This window comes from Triticum aestivum, chromosome 5B (assembly GCF_018294505.1).
Source record: "Triticum aestivum cultivar Chinese Spring chromosome 5B, IWGSC CS RefSeq v2.1, whole genome shotgun sequence".
NCBI lineage: Eukaryota > Viridiplantae > Streptophyta > Magnoliopsida > Poales > Poaceae > Triticum > Triticum aestivum.
In genome coordinates this window covers 255,026,046-255,045,517 of record NC_057807.1, presented here as the reverse complement: position 1 = coordinate 255,045,517, position 19,472 = coordinate 255,026,046, and the positions used below count along the sequence as shown (strand labels likewise).

Genomic DNA, 19,472 nt, shown 5'->3' with positions numbered 1-19,472 from the left:
TATCAATTCCGTAAAAATATGTTCAAAATATAGACGTTTTTGTCCGGTTTGTATGAATTCCACTGTGTTTGCACGAGTTTCATCTAATTTGTTAAAAAAATGTTTGAAATGTATGTGGGCACCGTTGGATGATCAGTCCTCGGACGGATGGGAGAGGAAATTTGTGGGTCATCGTTGAAGAAGCCCTTAGCACTCTGCCTTTAGATCTCTTTATAAGAAAGAAAGAAAAAGAGTGAGCCTGACTCAGAAGACCAGCCCCTTGCCATCCTCGTGCTGCCTTAGGCTATAGAAAAGGAGGCCACGCGGATCTCCAGGATCAATAGGCTCGTTCGATCGGAGTAGTAATTAAGCCAGAAGTTGACCAAGGAGCTCGCACTATCAAGGGGCACGAGCACGCGCGCGGACCAAGGGCTACTATAGGCTGTTGTTGGTCAGCCAGCTCTCCTTCCGGTTCCGGCACGGCCAATTCCAAGATGGAGATGGTGAAAGCATGCATGCGGCCTGCCGCCTCCGCGTCCTCGCGGCCCCGCGTGCTCGTGCTCGGCGGGACTGGCCGTGTCGGCGGCTCAACGGCCACCGCGCTCTCCCAGTTCCGGCTCGACCTCAACATCCTCATCGGCGGAAGGAACCGGTACGTGCCTCAGTGCCTCATGGCCAGGCTAGGTAGCTGCTTCTCCCGTGAGCCTCTCGCGTGCTTGCTGTGCGTGCATGGTTTTGCTCATGGTCGATCGAGCTGACCTGAAGTACATCATTGATCTTACCATCTTCGTTTTACTCCCTCCGTTACGTAATATAATACTCATTCCGTTTTAAAATAAATATCTCAATTTTAATATAACTTTATATTAAAGTTAATAGAAAATTAAGACACTTATTTTGAGACGGAGGGAGTTATATTTTTTATGCTACTAGTGTCAAATATGATTTTGTATTATAAGACGGAAGTAATATAAGATGTTTTGCTAAGCTAGTTGAGCCTACCAAAAATCTTTACTCTGTGACTAGCTAGTTAGGCCAACTCCACCGCGCGACCCTAAATTGTCCGAGCGCGTCCGTTTAAAGCAAAAGTTGTCCCAACGCTATACCTCAAACGGACAAAGTTGTCCGCATGCATCCGTCCGTCCCTGCCCCAAACCCGGAGCATCTTTGCGCGACCAATGCTCCCAAGCGGACAAAAAAGGCGCTCTCGACCGCTGCTCTCGTCCGTCCCGTGTCCGCCTGGTCCCACAAAACAGTGACTGAACCGCACAAGCTGGGTCCCTTCCTCGATCCCGGCCGCCGCACGCGTCGCCGGTGGACAGCGCCGCGGAGCCGCCGTTCCCTGCCTGGATCGAGCCGCATGGCGAGGTGGGCGAGGCAGCTGCAGCGAGGTGAGGCGAGGCGGAGCAGGGCGAGCTGTCACCAGGAGGAGCTCGAGGCGGGGTGGCGAGCGCGGGGTGGCGCACGAGCAGCAAGGACGGCGAGCTCGGGGCGGCGAGGCGCGGGCGCGCGGGCGGCGCTGGCCAGCCCGGTGTGGCGCGGGCGCGCGGGGGCGGCGCTGGCCAGCCCGGCCGACGAGGCGCGGGCGCGGGGGCGGCGCAGGCCAGCGCAGCGCGCGGCGAGTTCGAGCGCAGCGCGGGCGGCCGCTTGCGCGGGGTGCGCGTGGGGCGGGGCGCCGTTCGCGAGCGGGTTGATGAACGGGTCGTCCTCCCCCGCGGCGGCGGGGCACGCGACGCGCCACAGCCTCCCGAGCCGCTCCCGCATCGCCGGGTCCAGGCCGTCTGAGCCCACCTCGTCGCTCCCCAGGAAGGACGGGTGTACCAGGACGAGGCCGCGGACGCTGGCGCCCGCCCGCATGGCCATGTGGTGCGCGATGTTGGCCCCGGCGCTGTCGCCGCTGAGGTAGAGGCGGGATTGGTCGGCGTGGCGGGCGAGCCACGGGTCCGGCTCGGCGGCAGCGCCGGCGACGTGGGAAAGGACCCAGGCGAGCGCGTCCCACGAGTCCGCGTACGCGGCGGGGACGGGGTGCTCGGGCGCGAGGCGGTAGTCGACAAAGAAGACGAGTGCGTTGGCCGCGCGCGCGGCGAAGACGTTGAGGTAGGCGTGGTAGGTGGAGTCGAAGGCGGAGAAGACGTAGAACCCGCCGCCGTGGTAGTAGACGAGGAGCTCGAGGCGGGGTGGCGAGCGCGGGGCGGGGCACGGCCGCACGGGCAGGGCATGTCCGTTTGGGGTAAAATTGCCTACTGCGGGTTGGGCGCAGATGCTTTCCTTCGACCGTCCGTCCTCGGACGTCCACCAAATCGCACCCCAAACAAACAGAATCGGACGTCTGTTTGAGGTCGTGCGGTAAAGTTGACCTTAACCGATCGAATCGAGCTGAGTGCCATTGCAACGAGAGCGGGTAGAGGGACGACTTTTGATAATCAAGAGTGACGATCGATCTGATTTTGGATGCTTTCTTTTTTCTGCCAGGGAGAAAGGTGTGCTGCTGGTATCTAAGCTCGGACAGCGATCTGAATTCGTCCACGTTGATATTCACAATTCAAGCAGGCTGAAAGAGGTGTTGGAGGGTGAGTATTTCTTCTAGTTTTTTTTAGACAGGGTTATTTCTTCTAGTTTTCTTTTACACAATCAAAGTCGCTCACATATACGAGCATATATTCATCGCATGCACACACAATACCCTTATGAGTAACTTGAAGAGACTGAGCCGGCACATCATCTTGAGATTGATAAAGTCGCACAGACGTCTTCATAGTCGACGGGAACGTCTCCTTTTAATGAACACACATTGCCAGAAGGCCTAAAATAAATTCAGAAAAATAGGAGCACCAATATCAAGTTTAAGACTTGAACTCTAGTGTGTTGGATTACCACTATCCTCCTAACTATTTAATTATAGGTTGGTTCACGGACTGCCATCTTGACACAAAGGGTGTCTTGAAAGATGCACGTGACCAAGACGCATTATAATAAGCCAGAGTTACATTTAAAAATAGAACAAGGCTATCACGTGTCTAAAAACACAATTGAAGGATGCATTTAATCTTGTATACATGGAAAAGGAAGCTGAAAAGTTGAAGAGAGTTGCGGTGGCTACATGTATGCGGGCTATTATTGAGACTATCCATAGTGAAGAATAACTTCGAGAGTAATATACAGATGTGAACTAGGAGCACTCGGCGACGACGCTCATTCAAATCTCAGCCGCTGCATTGCAGTCTAGGAATACATGCATAATTGATCAAAATAAATTGCTGTTGTTGAAGACCCCGCTCCAGCGTAGATTGGCACAGTGCATACCTGTTTGGAGACAATAAACTAGGAGCAAAAGTCATACTATAAGTACAGCACACTGTTGGGCATTTATTAGACCGGAAAGACTATTGAGCCACCTATACTTTAGGCCATCTTCATCGCGCGACCTCATTTTGTTCGGATGCGTCCGTTTAAGGTAGAACGGACCAATAGCGCGGCCCAACGCGCGGCTCCAAACAGACAAATGTCCGGATTCCGGTCGTGTTCGACCCATCCCCGGCCCAAACTTGCGTCGAGTTTGGGGTGAAACGGACATAGCGCGGACGGGCTCGCCGCATGCCCTTGTCCCCCAGTGGCCCGCATGTCGAAAACACAAGTAGTCCCATTCGATTCCAACGCCTCCACCCCCTCCCCCGCCCCGCCCCACCCCGACGACGGCGCCGCCGCTATTCTCCGGCCGCCTTCTTCACGCAACCCCCGACCGTCCATAGCCAACCACGTCTCGACATGGCCGCCACCACGCCCGTGCTTTCGTCGTAGTTTAGGTCGTCGATCGGAGGAAGTTTGGCCAACGCCGTCGTAGCCGGCGGCAGAGGGGATACGACCGCAGGCGACGTACCACGGCAGCCACAACAGCTTCCGGCGAGTGCTCCAGAGCGGTCAGTAGCCGGCCGCCAACCACACCTGCATCGAGGTGATCATCGCGGCCACTTTGCCACCATGACCGCAAGGTGTTCGACACTTTGCCCACAAAGGTATGGACAATGGTGATGAGTTTTTCTTCCACCACTTCATTTGTTCATCGGACGATTCGTCGCCGGATGATGAAGATCTTGTGGTGGCTGCACTGGTGGTTCACGACCAAATTCAACGGCAGCTTCCTCGGTACAGGGGGTCAGTCCCTGGCCGTACTCCCAACCTGAACCGCAACAGGGAAAGAGGTCACGCCCTACTCTATGCCGATTACTTTGCGAACACCCCGCTCTTCAAGCCGGATAAATTTCGTCGCCGTTTTCGTATGGCAAGGCATGTGTTCAATCGTATCCGAGAGGGAGTGGTTGCTCATGACCCATACTTCGAGTGCAAGACGGATGCCCTTGGCAAGGTTGAATTCTCCTCTTACCAGAAATGCACTGCGACCATCGTGAGCTGCGTGATTGGCACACTCATTTGGATCTTCAAAATAACTTGGTTGAGCACGTGTGGGTTCACATTGGCAACCAATAGATGTATTGGTCCATTTTATGTTCATTCAAGACAATTTCGATTTGGTTGTAAAACTATTTTTATTAGAGACAACTTTGATTGGGTTGTAAAACTATTTTAATTTTCAAACAATTAATATTTAAACATGCAAACTTGTTTTGATATGAAAATATGGGCATTTAGGCCTTGGCGAACGGGATGGGGCAAACGGATGCGGCCGCGCGCTGGGCCCACGACCACCGCATCTCAGGACAGGCCCGGACACGACCCCGTCGCCCTACCCAAACGGACAAAATCCGGGCAAAACGGACGTCCGTTTGGGGTCGCACGGTGGAGTTGACCTTATTCTCATATTGTTAATTACACAAAACTGTACTCTCCATTGTCATTGCCAGATCCAACGCAAAGCTCGACCCATTGGTTCTCTTCGTCCGGCCATTGTTCCTCTTCCTCTCATTGACTAGTGCCGAAAAAATTAATAGGAGGTTATATTATGTGCACAAAAACAAAATAGTCATTTTTTGGCTCTAATTCTGAGTGCGGCATTTCGGTGCTCAGGCTCGTACGCACCCGGTCAGAAAAAAATCACAACAAGTTTAAAAAAAATAAAAAAAATCCATTTGTTTATATTGTAGAAAATTCATTGAGTGGGGTCTGCTCCATTTTTCAGATCATTTGGACATCTGAGTAGTTCACAGCCAAAAAAATTCGGGTCTGAACAGTCAACTTTTTTACAGACCCCGAATTGGTTTTTTTGTCGAGAGCTGCACAGATGCCTAAATGATTTGAAAATTAGAACGAACCTCGCGCAACAAATTATTTACCATGCAAAAAAATGGATTTTTTTTTGAATTTTCTAGTATTTATTTTGATTTGTTTTCTTCAGCATGGGCGCAGATGAGCCTGAGCTCATAGGTGGATTATCGTATAATTCCTCGTAAACCGTTTTACTCATAATAGCATCGCGTGCAAGAAGAGGAAGATGAACTTGGCTTGAGTTTCTAAATGAAGCGAGATTTATCTCATGACTTGTAAGTTTGTCGCTCGAATTAGCTACCGGTGTGTTCAATAGAATGAAAAAAAATAGAACAATGGTAACTTTCTCATCTACGGTCTTTACCCCAGAAAGTTTTTTTGCTTTTACTTTTGTGTTCAAACTATTACTACTCGCAAAAAAAATATTACTAGCACTTTGGCATTTTCTGGGCGGATCTAATTGGAACCAGATCACTCGCAGCCGGTAGAACGCGTAGCCATGCATGCTTCCGCCTAGTGGCCTAGACGCAATACGATCGCTGTGTCGATCCTATCCGGATAGGTTGGACAAGAAAGTCTCTGCCCGGTTGGACAACAATCCAAGCCCCTTATTAAGTGTCGAACTATTTATATTATATTACATGCCCGAACTTGCGATAACAATCAAAATTTTAGAGTGTACTTCCTCCATTTGCGAATAAGTGTATTTTTAGTTTTGTTTTAAATCAGAAATTTATAATTTTGACTAACTTTATAAGAAAAAGTAGCAGCATTTGTGGCACTAAATTAGTACCGCTAGATCCATTTTGAAATTTACTTTCGTAATATACCAATTTGATGTTGTATATGTTATCTATAAAGTTGGTTAAAATTTTAAAATTTTGACTTAGAACAAAAGGTAGAAGTATACTTATTCGCGGATGGAGGAAGTAAGTGGTAAAAAAAGAGCACCATTTTCTATTCACGTGTTGAAATGTTAAATGGCATAAATGAAACTTCTACCGGCGGTGTTGGAACAGTGTACCGGACAGAAACTTTGCCTTATGGGAACAGAACGTGCGTACTTTACATCAGATATGCTGAACATGGGAAAGATAAATACTACTCCCTTCATTCTTTCATATAAGGTGTATTATTTTTTACATGATAATCAAGACACATAATTATAGACAAGTTAGAACAAAATTACCCTTGGTAAATTTGTTGGTTAGTGGCAAGTAAATCAATTACTTCTAGAAATTAAGAGATACATGCAATCGATAGAGAGATACTTTCCTTCTTTTGATACAAATAGAGATACAGATAATCGGAAGAGAGATACTTTTCTTTTTTCTGGAAGTCTAACAAGTGAATTATGAGAAATTGGAAGAAATACACCTACATTATGAAATTTTAAAAAATAAATACACCTTATATAAAGTAAGGGAGTACATGATAAAGAAATGAATACAATGGTGCTATTATAGTGGGTGAGGATCCCAAAAAGATTTGATGGGCAGGATTCCAGTGAGCATCGTCGCAGAGTGCTCCTGCACAATTTTGAGTAACATACACATTATCCGGCTATGTTACTAACTTCATAGTGGATAGTAACATAAGTGTGACATCATGCAAAACTTTATTTATTAGGTTATAGATTCATATGTACCGGGATATGTGATGTTACGGTAAGTAGCTAAATTACTCAATTTACCTCTCTCCACATTAACTGAATGTCAGATAGGCAATTTTGCTTAATTGAAGCTTATGTTACTCACGAATTTACTCCCGCTGTGGTCGGTTTGGAGTTAAAACATAGCCTAGAAGTACTACAAAAAACTTTAATCGTCGATCCTAAAAAAAGGAAACTTCCATCATTGACGGGCTACAGTTGAGATGTCATTGCTATTAAATATTATAATACACGCCTCGGAGAAACAAATAAATCATAGCGAGTTTGAATTCAAATGGATGGAAATTTCCTCCAAAAAAGATTGCAAATGAATCATTATAGAAGATGATGTGGCTAGCTCCCATCTAAATGAGAATTAACTAAGTCATCAAGGTGACATTAGCATCTTTATTACTATTTTCTTCTTTTTACCTTCTAATTTTTCATTTGTTTCTCAACAATTTTATTGTATTTAAAAAATTGTAAATATAGATGCCCGCAGCCAGTGGACATGGAGTTGTGCATGGGTGTGTGGGCATGCAAGAGCAATTGCACATGGATGACGAACATGCTTTTCTACATAGGTACGTGCAACTTAAATTGTGCGCGGCCGATAAACATACAGTTACACACGATATGCGGCGTGCAACTGTAGCTGCAAGCGGTCGGTGAACAACTTTTTCCTACGTAAGAAAGCACTTCATGAGAGAGGGTCGAGGCAGGGACTGAAACCTAGCCGCCACCTTGTATTCTTCCCCTCTCGTCGCTGCCAGGTGCCGCGCTGATGATAATGGGGAGGTTGCTGATCATGGGGGCGATGTGGAGGAGTCCGTGAGATGTTGTGGTTCCACAGCGGAGATGAATATTCGAGGCGCGGTCTTCGGCAGGCAATGGTCGACGGCGGTGCTGGTGTTCCAGTGTGATGATCTTCAATGGCCGCCCGGCCTAGCTAGGTCACCAAAAAAAAGGGTGTTGGTGCATGGTCCTGGGCAGTGGTGAGCTCGACGTCAGATCTGAATCTGGCATGCAGCGTCATGGGTGATTTGTCTCGGGTTTTCTTTAGGAAGTCTTCGTGTTTGGTTTGGACGCAAATTGTGGACAATGAACAAGTGTAGGAATAATGTCCTCCCACTTTTTCCGTTACGTTGGTGTGCTTATCGTTGGCGGTGGAGAGCTTGTGGAGCTGTTCTCCTAAGGGTTTCCCGGGATCTTGATCGTTTCGGGTTTCCGTGGATCCGGTTGAATCCAACCGGCTTTCCAAGTCAATGGAGTTTCTACAGGCCCTTTTCTGTGTTTTCTTCTTCAAGGCGGTGATTTGCTTTGCATATCGCAACCACCAATGTCTCTTGTCTGCATCGACGACTTCCCGGTTACTTCTTCTACAAGTTATTGGGCTTAAACTAGTTTTCTCCGCTGAGGCGTATGTCCGGCATCGAGCTACGCTCACGGCACGCTGCCAATGGATGCAGGAGAAAGAGGACTTCAACACCCTCAAGGATTTTAACATAATGTTATTTTTCTATAAGGATGTGTTTGGAAGGATCTATGATACTTTATATATGACCTTAGGCATTTTTACAAAAATATCTTTTCTCTATGTAATATAATCTCCTAAGTTAATATCATTTCTCGGTACTAATATTATTTTTCTAAAGTTATGAAGAGTGGAAGAAAAAAATGTTTTCCCGTCCTTGCTACCTGTCTCTCCTTTGTGGGGTTTAAATCTGTTATCTTCATTAAAGAAAAGATTAACACTGTCCCATTCTGCCTTTCTACATCCTCATAGCCTATGTATGAGTTTTATATTGTCTTCCTTAGTCTATCTTTTTTTTATTTCGCTTTCATATTACTTGTATGTTTCTTTATCTCTAGTTCGATCCTAAAACTATTTCAACCGGTTTGGATGGCGGTCATGTAATAGGATAGGCATGTAGTGCTCCTATTTTGTTTGTCTGCCGGTTGTGGCTTTTTGATTAGGCTCGTATGAGCGTTCTGTTTTCTTTTCGTACTTTGAGATACTGAAGACTTTGATACTAGTTTCGGTTTTAATAATATGAGCCGTATGCATCTTTTTGATGCAGAGGCTGGGGTAACCCCCTTTTCGAAAAAAAGTGCTATACCACCCCGATTTCATTTGACTTGCACGCATGGCGGCTTGATTACTGTCACATATAAAATATTTTACAATAAAAGCTTAGAGAAAAGGCAGACAAGCATAATTGGTCCTGAAAGTTTTAATTCAGCAGCAAATTCATAATGGGAATGTCTCTTAACAATAACAAATTTCCTTTGTAGCAACTTTATTGCGGCTAGCTATACATAACTTGAAAAGGACACATAATTATGCATAAAACAGTTTTTTCTCATCTTCCACCTTTCATGAAAGTAAGGCGGCTAGGGTTTTTGTGCAAGGGATGCCACAATTGTGGTTCTGTTCACCTTTGTGTGCCTTTTGATGCCGGCGAGGTGGGGGGAACCCCGGTTTTGGGTTGGTTGTGTGGTGTGTGTGTGTGTAGCTCTAGCTCAGGCTAGGATTCAATCTAGGTGTCTGGTCAGCCGTGGCGATGGGATGGCCTCATCGACGATGTAAAATAGTTTCTTATAGTCCTCATCAGTACGACAATGCTTATTAGCGTCGGCGGAGGGCATGTGGAGCTTTGGTGGATTTGATTTACCAAATCCATCATTATTGTATACTCTTTGATAGATATAGCGCAATCCAAATTAATCCCTAATCCTTTTTTTGCATGGCCCCTAATCCTTATTTTACAAGTTCTTAATATGTCCCTTTCTTATATTGAATGCAAATACCTAACTAAATACTAAGAAAATTCTTTGTTAACAGCAATCTATTCTTCATAATAGTATATATTTTGTATATTGAAGTCCTAGATAGGAAAGTAGAGTAGGCAGAGATCCTCCACAAAAGGCCCTCTTCGCAGCCTTGCTTGCTGGCAAAGCCACATGGTTGGTTTGCCTTCATACGCGGGAGAATGAGGGAGGGTCAGCTTTCTTTCGTGAGGTTTTGCGACACAACCAGATTTTCTTCACGCGCAAAGCTAAGCAAGGATGTGCCTGGAACAGGAACAAAGAATCCAGGGTTGGATCTTGGGCCTAGTTTTGTCTACGTCTCGTCTAGGTAGTTTTGGGATGCATTGTTGCGCGAAGTGGATTGCTGTGTTTTGTTGGTCTCCTTGGTTCTTCTCTGTTAGGCAATGCATGACCAACTTTGGCCTTGTCGTGAAGGCGGTAAGGTAAGGCCACCTCAATTCTGTCTGATCGGATCTAGGATGGTTTTCCATTACCCATTGTCGCCTTCTTCTTCGGGGAGACAATGTGATCCTGAATTAGTTGTCGTTGGCTTGTTCTGGCTCTGACGGGCGACTTTCGTCCTCTTGATCGATAATATTACCCTAACTCCCAAGGTGTTCCAAAGATTCATAGCCGTCATCGATCTTTACAAACTGTGCACCACTAGTAAGTGCAAGAGGAAGACAACCTCGACATACCCAAAGACTTGGATCTTATTTTCTATTTTGTAAGGGTTAGACAATTTAAAATATGGTCTTGGCATTCTCCATTTTTTTTAGAGGACATACAATGACGGGTCACACAAAGGTTCACCACAAGTACAAAGAAATTCGAACATAATAAAATTTACATTATTACTACCACCACCAGCACGAGCCACCGATGCCCCATTGTCGCCGCTCCCATACTGAAGCCAGCATGAACTTGTCGATGAAAGAAAATGAGTTTTCGTGCACGTGTCACTGGAAGCCGGCATGATACTTCCATTTATTTTCCCTCACAAAAATAGACACTTCATTTATTTTGTTTCACAGGCGTGGATTTGGTGATTCATGCCGCTGGACCATTCCAGAGGGATGACAAATGCACAGTCCTGCAGGCAGCAGTATTTACCAAGGTGGGTGGGGCCATGAAATATTTGATGCTGAACTGTACGTAAATATATAATAAAGTGGTATTCGATTATCTCAACTTTTCAAAACTAGTTCTATTTTTTCGACGCTTGCAGTATTTCTGTATATAAATCTGAGAAGGCCTAAGTTAATTTGCATGCTCAACTTTTGCCGACCAGACAGGGTACACTGATATCTGCCATGGAGTGGACTATTCATGGAGGGCAAAATCTTTCCATGAACAAGCAAAAGCTTCCGGCGTCCCAGCTCTCATAACTGCAGGGATATCTCCTGGAGTGAGCAATGGTCTTATTTCTTGCATTCACACATAATTTCTCCATCAATTTGTATCCAGAAAAATGCTTGCTACGTAGACTAATTCTAGGTGCATATTATAAGAATCTCAACTACATACAGTAGTTCATGTTTCATCTTTTTTTTTACAAATCATACACCACAACACCACATCTATGATAAAGCTTCATTTATGAACAACTAATGGTAATGCTCGGGTTAATCTAGGTAATGTAACAGATTGATGAGGAAATTGAGTATTCAATTTGTGAATAACCCCTGATGAGTACATATTCAGTTGACAAGATTTAAATTTAAATGCCTGAGAAAGCTCTGCAACTGCAGATGCAATTAGAATGGGAATATCGACGCTCGATTAGTAGGGCCTATGTTTCAACGAGGGGTGCAGGGCGGCGCCCGATCCGCCTCATATGCAAACTTGGGCGATTTAGTTATAAATGAATTGTGATGGGTTAGTTCAACTTGTACTTGCTACGATTCACTTGTGTGGGCCTATGCGGGACACCGTGTTGCATCCCTAGTTTGAACCCTTTGAATTTTCTTTTGAAAATTGCATTTCTTAGTTCATAACTCGATCATTTTGTATGATAGTGATGGCAGCTGAGCTTGTACGTACTGCAAAAGGCGAGAGTGGTGGTGAACCAGAAACACTGAGGTCAGGAAGATATGACAAACTTGGGAACTGCCAATGATGTGAAAACTCACTTTTGTTTCAAACCTAATGTGCAGTCTTGGTCAAGCCTATCTTACTAAATCCTCCTACAGATTCTTCTATTACATTGCAGGTACAGGTGGTGCAGGCCCAACTACGTTGGGCACAAGCTTGTTACTTCTTGGGGAGGATGTAATTGCCTATGATAAAGGTTCCCTTGCATTTGGACTTGCTGTCCTTTTTTCAATAATAGTCAGCGAATATATAGAAATGATCCTCGCCTTGCCTGATCTTTTTATGAACAAACCCAGGGAGCGAAATCAAACTAAAAGCCTACAGTGGAGCTCGCAACATTGATTTTGGAAAAGGGATTGGGAAGAAATATGTTTACTTGATGTAAGTCCTTGAATATATTGTTTCTATTTCATGAAACACAGATTATAATAAGTTATACCTATGAAATTTGATCAATGGAAGTTTATTTCATTAAAAATGTGGTGTGTGGTACCTCTACTATACCATGGCAAAACAAATTATATGTTCCTCTGCAACAAGCCATTATCATGGTTATTCCCCTCCCATAATTGAGAAAAATAAACCACTGTCATATTACTTGAACAAATGCAGGAACTTACCGGAGGTGAAGAGCACACACAAAAACTTAGGTCTGCCAACTGTTCATGCTCAATTTGGTTCAGATCCTTTCATCTGGAATTGGGGAATGGAAACGTTCGCAAACTTCTTGCCTTCTGTACGTGTTGTTTCTCAAATTAACTACTACCTCCGGCCTGGTTTATTAGTCCCCCTAGCACTTTGGGTCAAAGTTTGACCATAGATTTAACTGACAAGATATAATTTATATGTAAACAAAATATATCATTGAAAACTTCAGTCAAATACGAATCTACCCATATAATTTTTATGGCACATAACTTATATTTTGCCACTAATCAAATCTAAGGTCAAAGTTTAGCACAAAATAAGAAGGGTACTGATAAACCTGCATCTTAAAATTGTGTTACTGATACTTGTACCAACCAAAGGTTACAAGGTACGAGTACCAAGAAAAAGCTTCCTTCAGGAAAATGGAGATCGAAATTTGGCAACTTCATCTTATTAAATGAAATTGGTAGTAATAAATGTTTTGACTTGTTAAAAAGAATCATGTAGATAGAGGTGTTATAAGGACCAGCATCGAGCTTAATTTGAAACTAGGAAATTATTTGGCACCATGTAAGTTTGGAGTATAATCTTAAGCTAGAAAAACAAATTGTCTATATGCAGGACCTCTTGAGAGATAAAAATGTCACTCTAAAGTTTGCTGAGTGTGTTGACCCTTTCATTCGAGTTATTGATGGGATTGTAGGAGAGCGTGTCGCCATGAGAGTGAGTGCTTGCACACTTGTTGTTAAGTATTAAGTTTGTTGTGTCAATGCCCAGGACAGTGTATTAGAAATGTTGAATACCACTTAACCAACTTGGTTTTGTTTGGGCAGATTGATCTCGAAAGTTCAAATGGGCACACCACTACTGGATTATTTGCTCACAACAATCTATCCGTGTAAGCACAATTTTCTGGCACAATCCATCTTGGTAGACATAAACCTACTAAATTAGTTTCCCAATCTATGTTTTAAATCTACAAGTTCTAACATATAAAATACTCCGGATAACACAAACACGATGCATTTGATAAAGTTGAAGTATAGCCCCTGCTTGTGCCCAACATTGTTTTGCCCGTATCGTTACATTGAAGCTAAGCAGTTTAGATTGGACATTCAGATCAGTGGGCTATGCAGCGGCCGCATTTGCTCTAGCAGTTCTAGAAGGCAGCACAAAGCCAGGGGTTTGGTTTCCAGAAGAGGTGATGTAAAGTTAGAAACCAGAGAAAGAACCAAGAAACTAAAATTTCCTCAACCTTTCTGAAATTATCCCAATTCTTTGAAATGCAGCCAGAGGGAATAGCTATTGATGCAAGGAAGCTCTTGCTCCGACGGGCATCTCGAGGAGTAACGAACTTCACAATGAACAAGTGATCTACTATCTCAAATAATAGCAAACAAATAGCGAAATCAAGTATATTTTTATGTTAATAACAAGTATGGCACTTGAAAACAGGAATTCCGGGATGATAGAATGCTGATCATATGGAAATGAATCCCTGGGTCATAGAATGCTGATAATATGGTGATGATGGAAGTTATAGCTTCATCAAACTATTGTACTCTTCCCCTGTAATCCCCCCTCTCCCTCAATGTAACTCTGAACTATGTTCTGGGCTATTCGGTTGGTAATAAAGTTCAGGCAGGCGTAAGCCCGCCGTTGACGCGTAAAAGAAAAATGATGGAAGTTATGCCTGAGAACAAAATCTCCGCGAAGTGTACAGAAAATTCCTACTCAGTTCATGTGAAATCCTGCATGAATTATGGAGCTGTAAACAGGGAAGCACCTAGTCCCATATTTGGAGCAGGCTGGTTTAAGTTGGAGCCCGTTCAAGTTGGAGTATTATGTTTCTCTGTGATTTGATTATTGCAGGTTGTAAAAAACAGAATGATTCTGTGCTGATGTCCCCTGTAATAAAACCTGCTGAGGTAACTACACAAATCATATAGTATCAAGTTCATACATAGTAGATGGGCATGTAGATATTTACTTATCGTGTTGTTGTTGTTTTCTTTTGGGTCCCTGAAGGGAATGGGGTCAAACCTCAAACTTTTCTGTGGACTGCTGAGATCAAGATGTTTAAGTTACCGTAAACAGATTTGCATTCCTATAAAAGCTAGAAATAACTGATGCTACTTCCTTGCCATTTATGTTTAGCTACTTTACATCGCAAGACATATGTTGGCATGTGCAACAATGGTGATCCTTGTTTAGCAGCTCTTGTTCAGCAAAGACCTACAACTCTACAGTTCACATCACCATTGATGTCGCAGGGAACAGCTTGTCCAGTAGGGTATAAACACCTCCACCCAATAGAAATGCACCACTGCCAAGCAAATGTTAGTGCAATGCATTTCTACAAATAGAAAATACAATTTAAAAGGAATTCTTGGTATTTTTCTGAGGATATTTTCCTCGACGATAGGATCTTGGTTAGAACCTCTGTGAGGAATAGGAACGGCACCATTTTTGGTATAAGTAGAACAGTACTTTGGAAAAAGCAGTATTCTAGAGGAGAATAAAAGGGTAGGTTTGATGTATTATCTTTTCCCAAAAAGAAAGACAAAAGGTGTAACTGTGAGTCCTGAGCTGAGATAGTGAAATTGTATAAAATAAAATATGCTTGATATCTGTAAAATAAAGGTAGATTAAATGTTCGCCTCCAAAGAAAAAGGACTGGCGATTTCTTACATAGGGTAATTATCGTGTTTTTACTGGGTAATAAATATACAGTGTACATAGATAGTTAATGTAAATGCTTTAAATGTTCACCTCCAAAGAAAAAAGGGTAGCTATTTCTTACATATGTCAGTTATCATGTGTTGGTAATTGGCAATCAATATACAGTGTACATAAGTATTTAACTACATAGCTAGTCCAGGAATGGATTTAGTTAGTAATTTAGCATTGTGAAGTATATCCGCTGTATTTGTACAAGGAATTGGACACATATGGTTAGACTTGGCAATTTGATGCACAAAATTAAGTTCACCAATATGAGAGTTGATTTTAGAATCTTGACCAAAAAGTACATGATGCGAGTTGATGTAGAGTTAAATATTTACTCAACAGAAAAGAAAAACAAGACACTGTAAGAACTAAAAACTAAGAAGTAGATACCTGATGGGGTTTATCCATGTGGAATATCTTCTGAATGACAGCAAACTCTGTAGAAGGCAATTAACTAATCAGCCATCATAACTCAAAAGTAGAAAAAACATGTGTCGTTGATCTATTAGAATGATGATGTTCATGAAGTCCAAGAGCAACTAGAAGTTTCAGTTTTTGCTGGTACTGTCTTATCTGTACTTGATAATTTCTATATGTATACCTGCAATGCTCCAGCAAAAGAGGCTGCAATGAGAAGAGGTGCAACATAGCCAGTTGTATATGTCAACAACAAACTTCCCCCAACAATTGGATCCTGACAGGAGAACGTTGAAGTTGTAGTGACCAGACTTCATCATCATTTAAGAGAAGGAATAAGCTGGAGGAAGCCGATACTACATGTTCACTACTATGTCAACACTCAACAGATTAACCAAGCATATTAAAGTACGGTAACACAGATTGGAAAGGGAAGAGTTTAAACAAATGTGAATCACATGGCGAATTACTAACTTTACTAATTAAACTATTAAAGTCTATCACAAAAATTAAAATAGTTCTGCATTTGAGCTTTAAGCTACGTAATAAAGTACTGAGGCAACTTATATATCCTGTTATATGCATACCCTTGAAGTGGCAACATATCCCAGAAGGGTAGCAAGAACAGGTGTACTGCAAGGTGATGCTGCTAATGCAAATGTAAGGCCAGCAAGATATGCTTGTACACCTGATAACCAAATACAGTTAGGAAAAAGCAAGATATTACTGACTGATTAAAAGAAATATAATGACATATATAGGGAAGAAATAAAAAATAGTGTCAAGAAGCATCACTGGAAGGCAAGTTAGCTGCAGCAGCTCGAGGATCATAATCGCTGAAAAATGAGGGAAGTTGTAGCTCGACTACCTGTCGGATACAACATAATCAGAAAAGAAAATGGATTAGGGTAGTGTGCTTATACCTAATATTATTACAGAAGCAATAGCAGAAACTTAAATTTCAACGAAAGGAATTACCACTGTGAGTATGTTTTTACATTTATTTAAGGAAAAAAGAAACCACAATGAAATCAACTCCTAATCGATTTGGCTTTAAGACTGCATGGTAGAAAGATAAATTGATTAACATGCCCCAGTTTTTGAATTTTCCTTTTGGTTTGTGATTTACCTCAAGTAGGTTCAATCCCATGACGATTCCTAACCCAGAAGCAGCCACTGGGAGTCCTTGTCCTACTTGCCCATAAGCCTTTCCAGCAAAAGAAGCAGCAACACCAAGGATGGCTAAGGTTGTTGCCAGTCCTAATGAGAAAGCAACTGAATTTCCAACAACCTACTAGATAGAACAAAAACAACTCAATTTGTATCAGGTATGATACAGACTATCAATGAGCCAAACTAATCATGTAAGCGTCTTAGTACAGATTAGATGTTGCACGTACATATTCTGACAGATAACGATGTTGCACATACATATTCTGATAGATAACCATTACCAATTTCGTTTGGTTCTTTTATGGCACGCAAAACCTGAATATGCTTAGTTATCTTAAATTACCTCAGCTCGATCTTTTCCAGAGCCAAAAGCACCTGGAAGATTTTAAAAGATGTAATATATCGATGTCATTAGTGCTAACCAATTCTGGGTCAAAGAGATCATTTCAGAAAAGCCACTATACTTGCCTATATATCCTAGAGTCAATGGCAGAACACTGAGTGTACAGGGAGACAAACTAGTTACAAGTCCAGCACCAAAAATTACTGCCAAGCTGGAGAATAGAGAAAAAGGTCAGAAAGAAAAGAGGTATGGGTAGGAAGCAGAAAATTAAAGGATGCTGTGTCTACAGAAAATTAACTGCAGAGAAAGAAAGCTGACCTGGTGAAACTAAGAGCAGACAACTGATCCAGAACAGCCTCATTAGCTTGCTGCCCAGCTGAAAATAATAAACCTCCAAACCAATCTCCGATGCCTAAGTCAGCCAAGAGAAGTCCCGATGATCCTAGCTGAACAACAAGAAATGGTTTGGGGGGATCACTCCACGTAAAGAAGGATTTTACCTTTTAGGTTTGCCAAGGGATGCAACAAGCAAGAAACAAGAAACACAGATATAGGCATATAGCCTAGATAGTTTGGAAGCACTTTGCAATAGCGTACTGATTGATTTTGATGCATGGTGTGCTGATTGCAGCTGATGGAATTGGCTACGTGTTATACTACTAATCCAAATATCTTTGAAGATATTTATAGTCAAAGTTCGATTTAGCTAATGCCTAGAACTAACAGCTTCTATAGAACAGGAGGAAGCATCTAGGAACGATAAGAACAAAACAGATTTGAAGGCCCTCCATGTTGTCTCACCAGAGAATCTCCGAGGTCGGCAGCATTCGCAGCCCCAGCAGCAACCAGACTCCCCACTGAACGCAGAATTAAACAGCAGTGTTCTCAGAGCCATTTCATTGAAAACGTTGCCAGCAAGAGATATGAAAAAGAAGTAAACAAAAGGTGAGCTTCGAGTTAGTACCGGCCACAGATGACAGCACGATCAGGCGCGGGCGGAGGAGCGACCGCCTGGCTCTACGATTCTCTGCGAATGTTTTTCTCACGGGATTATTTATACGTAAAAACAGCAGATTGGGTGCTAATGGAAGCACGAACACGCGGTTAGCGCGGAGACACACCTGTAGCAGGTGAGGAGGATGGGGTCGAATTAGCAGCTCGTGCTGGGAGGTGCGGGCGGCGGGAGACCACGGGACGGGTGCTCATGGCGACGGAGAGCATGGCGGGAGGGCGGAGGTTGTCGAGCACAGGAGAGTGGAGAAGTGTTTTTCGGCTGCGTCGCCTGAGAATAAAGTGAGCGTGTGGACAAGAGAAGAGATAGAGCGTGTTGCGTGTCTGGTTCACGCTCTCGACTAGTGGGTCGTGGCTGGTGGAAAAACATTTCTCATGAATACGCTCAATATACATGATTTTTTTGAAATGTTTCCAAAATTAAAACAGACCCGTAAATGATGAACATAACGAAACATCGCCTGTGTAGAAGTTTTAATAGGGGATCTGTAGAGGTCAATTTATGATTTTATTTAGTCCCTCGCATCGGGTAAAAAAAAAGGTTTCCATGTTTCGTACGATGCTGAAGCAAAAAAATATTGACACAACTTTCTATGGGTTAGTTTTTGTAAATTATATAAAAATGATTAAATGTCTATTTGACTCTATACACGGCTATGTCTATTCTGGTACCATGGTAATTGTTATGACAACCACCGCTACGCCAGGTCAAGATTATATACATCATTCATCAGTCTAGCTTAGGCAGGGTCCATCAATGCAGTTTACTCAGCCAAAACTAATTCGTTGTGGCGCCTTTGAAAATCAAATCGTGGTCAAACCATCACTTTTTTTTTGAAATGACTTTTCAAAAATCTCTTATCTCATCATGACATCACTTAGACATAGTTTTTGAAATGACATTTTAAAAGCCCTTATCTCACTTTGGCATTTTAAAAGCCATTATCTACCACTCCTGCATAATTTGATAGTTTTTCTCCCGTTGCAACACACGGACATATTTGCTAGTAATAATAAAGCAAATTAGGTTTCTTTCGTCCGTCATGGCATTTTACACAAAAATCCCTATGTTTTGTTAAATAAACCCGCAGTCCGGATTTAAGTCACACCCGAACCGTTATTTTACATTTTTTGAAACCCCCCTGATGTTTTAGGTAATTCATCCGCGGATCATATTTAAGTCAAACAATGTTTTTTTAAATTATTCATATCTTTTAAACCGTAACTCTGATTTGAACATGTTATATATGAAATTTGATTAAAAAAATATGTAGAATATGAATATGAGATTATTTTCACCTGTTAAGTATTTTTAAATATTATTTTGGAATATATTTAAGTCAAATAAATGATTTTCTAAATTATCCGTATCTTTTAAATCGTAAATTCGATTTT

The 19,472-nt window shown here is 42.8% G+C and overlaps 2 protein-coding genes across 10 annotated transcripts; one reads left to right on the top strand and one right to left on the bottom strand.

Moving 5' to 3' along the window:
- The first annotated feature begins 253 nt into the window (after window positions 1–253).
- Window positions 254–14,075, top strand: LOC123111239 (uncharacterized). 8 transcript variants are annotated; one of them, XM_044531989.1, is made up of 14 exons: window positions 454–631; window positions 2,452–2,549; window positions 7,343–7,434; window positions 10,696–10,778; window positions 10,953–11,079; window positions 11,680–11,743; window positions 11,854–11,951; window positions 12,052–12,136; window positions 12,368–12,491; window positions 13,025–13,126; window positions 13,237–13,301; window positions 13,523–13,604; window positions 13,693–13,772; window positions 13,859–14,075. In XM_044531989.1, the coding sequence occupies exons 3-14, from the start codon at window positions 7,362–7,364 to the stop codon at window positions 13,881–13,883; spliced, it is 1,008 nt and encodes a 335-aa protein (XP_044387924.1). In that variant the 5' UTR covers window positions 454–631; window positions 2,452–2,549; window positions 7,343–7,361; the 3' UTR covers window positions 13,884–14,075. The 8 variants fall into 8 exon arrangements, 6 of the variants coding, with proteins under 6 accessions (XP_044387919.1, XP_044387921.1, XP_044387920.1 ...); XM_044531988.1 differs by lacking the exon at window positions 454–631 and adding an exon at window positions 891–1,370; XR_006454312.1 differs by lacking the exon at window positions 7,343–7,434 and having other exon boundaries at window positions 254–631; window positions 13,528–13,604.
- LOC123111240 (cytochrome c-type biogenesis ccda-like chloroplastic protein 1) lies at window positions 10,482–18,424 on the bottom strand. Of its 2 annotated transcripts, none has more exons than XM_044531992.1 (12): window positions 18,188–18,424; window positions 18,031–18,093; window positions 17,868–17,923; window positions 17,385–17,512; window positions 17,192–17,277; window positions 17,067–17,098; window positions 16,680–16,841; window positions 16,346–16,418; window positions 16,138–16,238; window positions 15,735–15,827; window positions 15,524–15,570; window positions 10,482–10,754 (listed from the first exon to the last, which is right to left on the bottom strand). In XM_044531992.1, the coding sequence occupies exons 1-12, from the start codon at window positions 18,285–18,287 to the stop codon at window positions 10,712–10,714; spliced, it is 984 nt and encodes a 327-aa protein (XP_044387927.1). In that variant the 5' UTR covers window positions 18,288–18,424; the 3' UTR covers window positions 10,482–10,711. The 2 variants fall into 2 exon arrangements, with proteins under 2 accessions (XP_044387927.1, XP_044387926.1); XM_044531991.1 differs by lacking the exon at window positions 10,482–10,754 and adding an exon at window positions 14,436–14,729.
- Window positions 18,425–19,472: the final 1,048 nt, after the last annotated feature.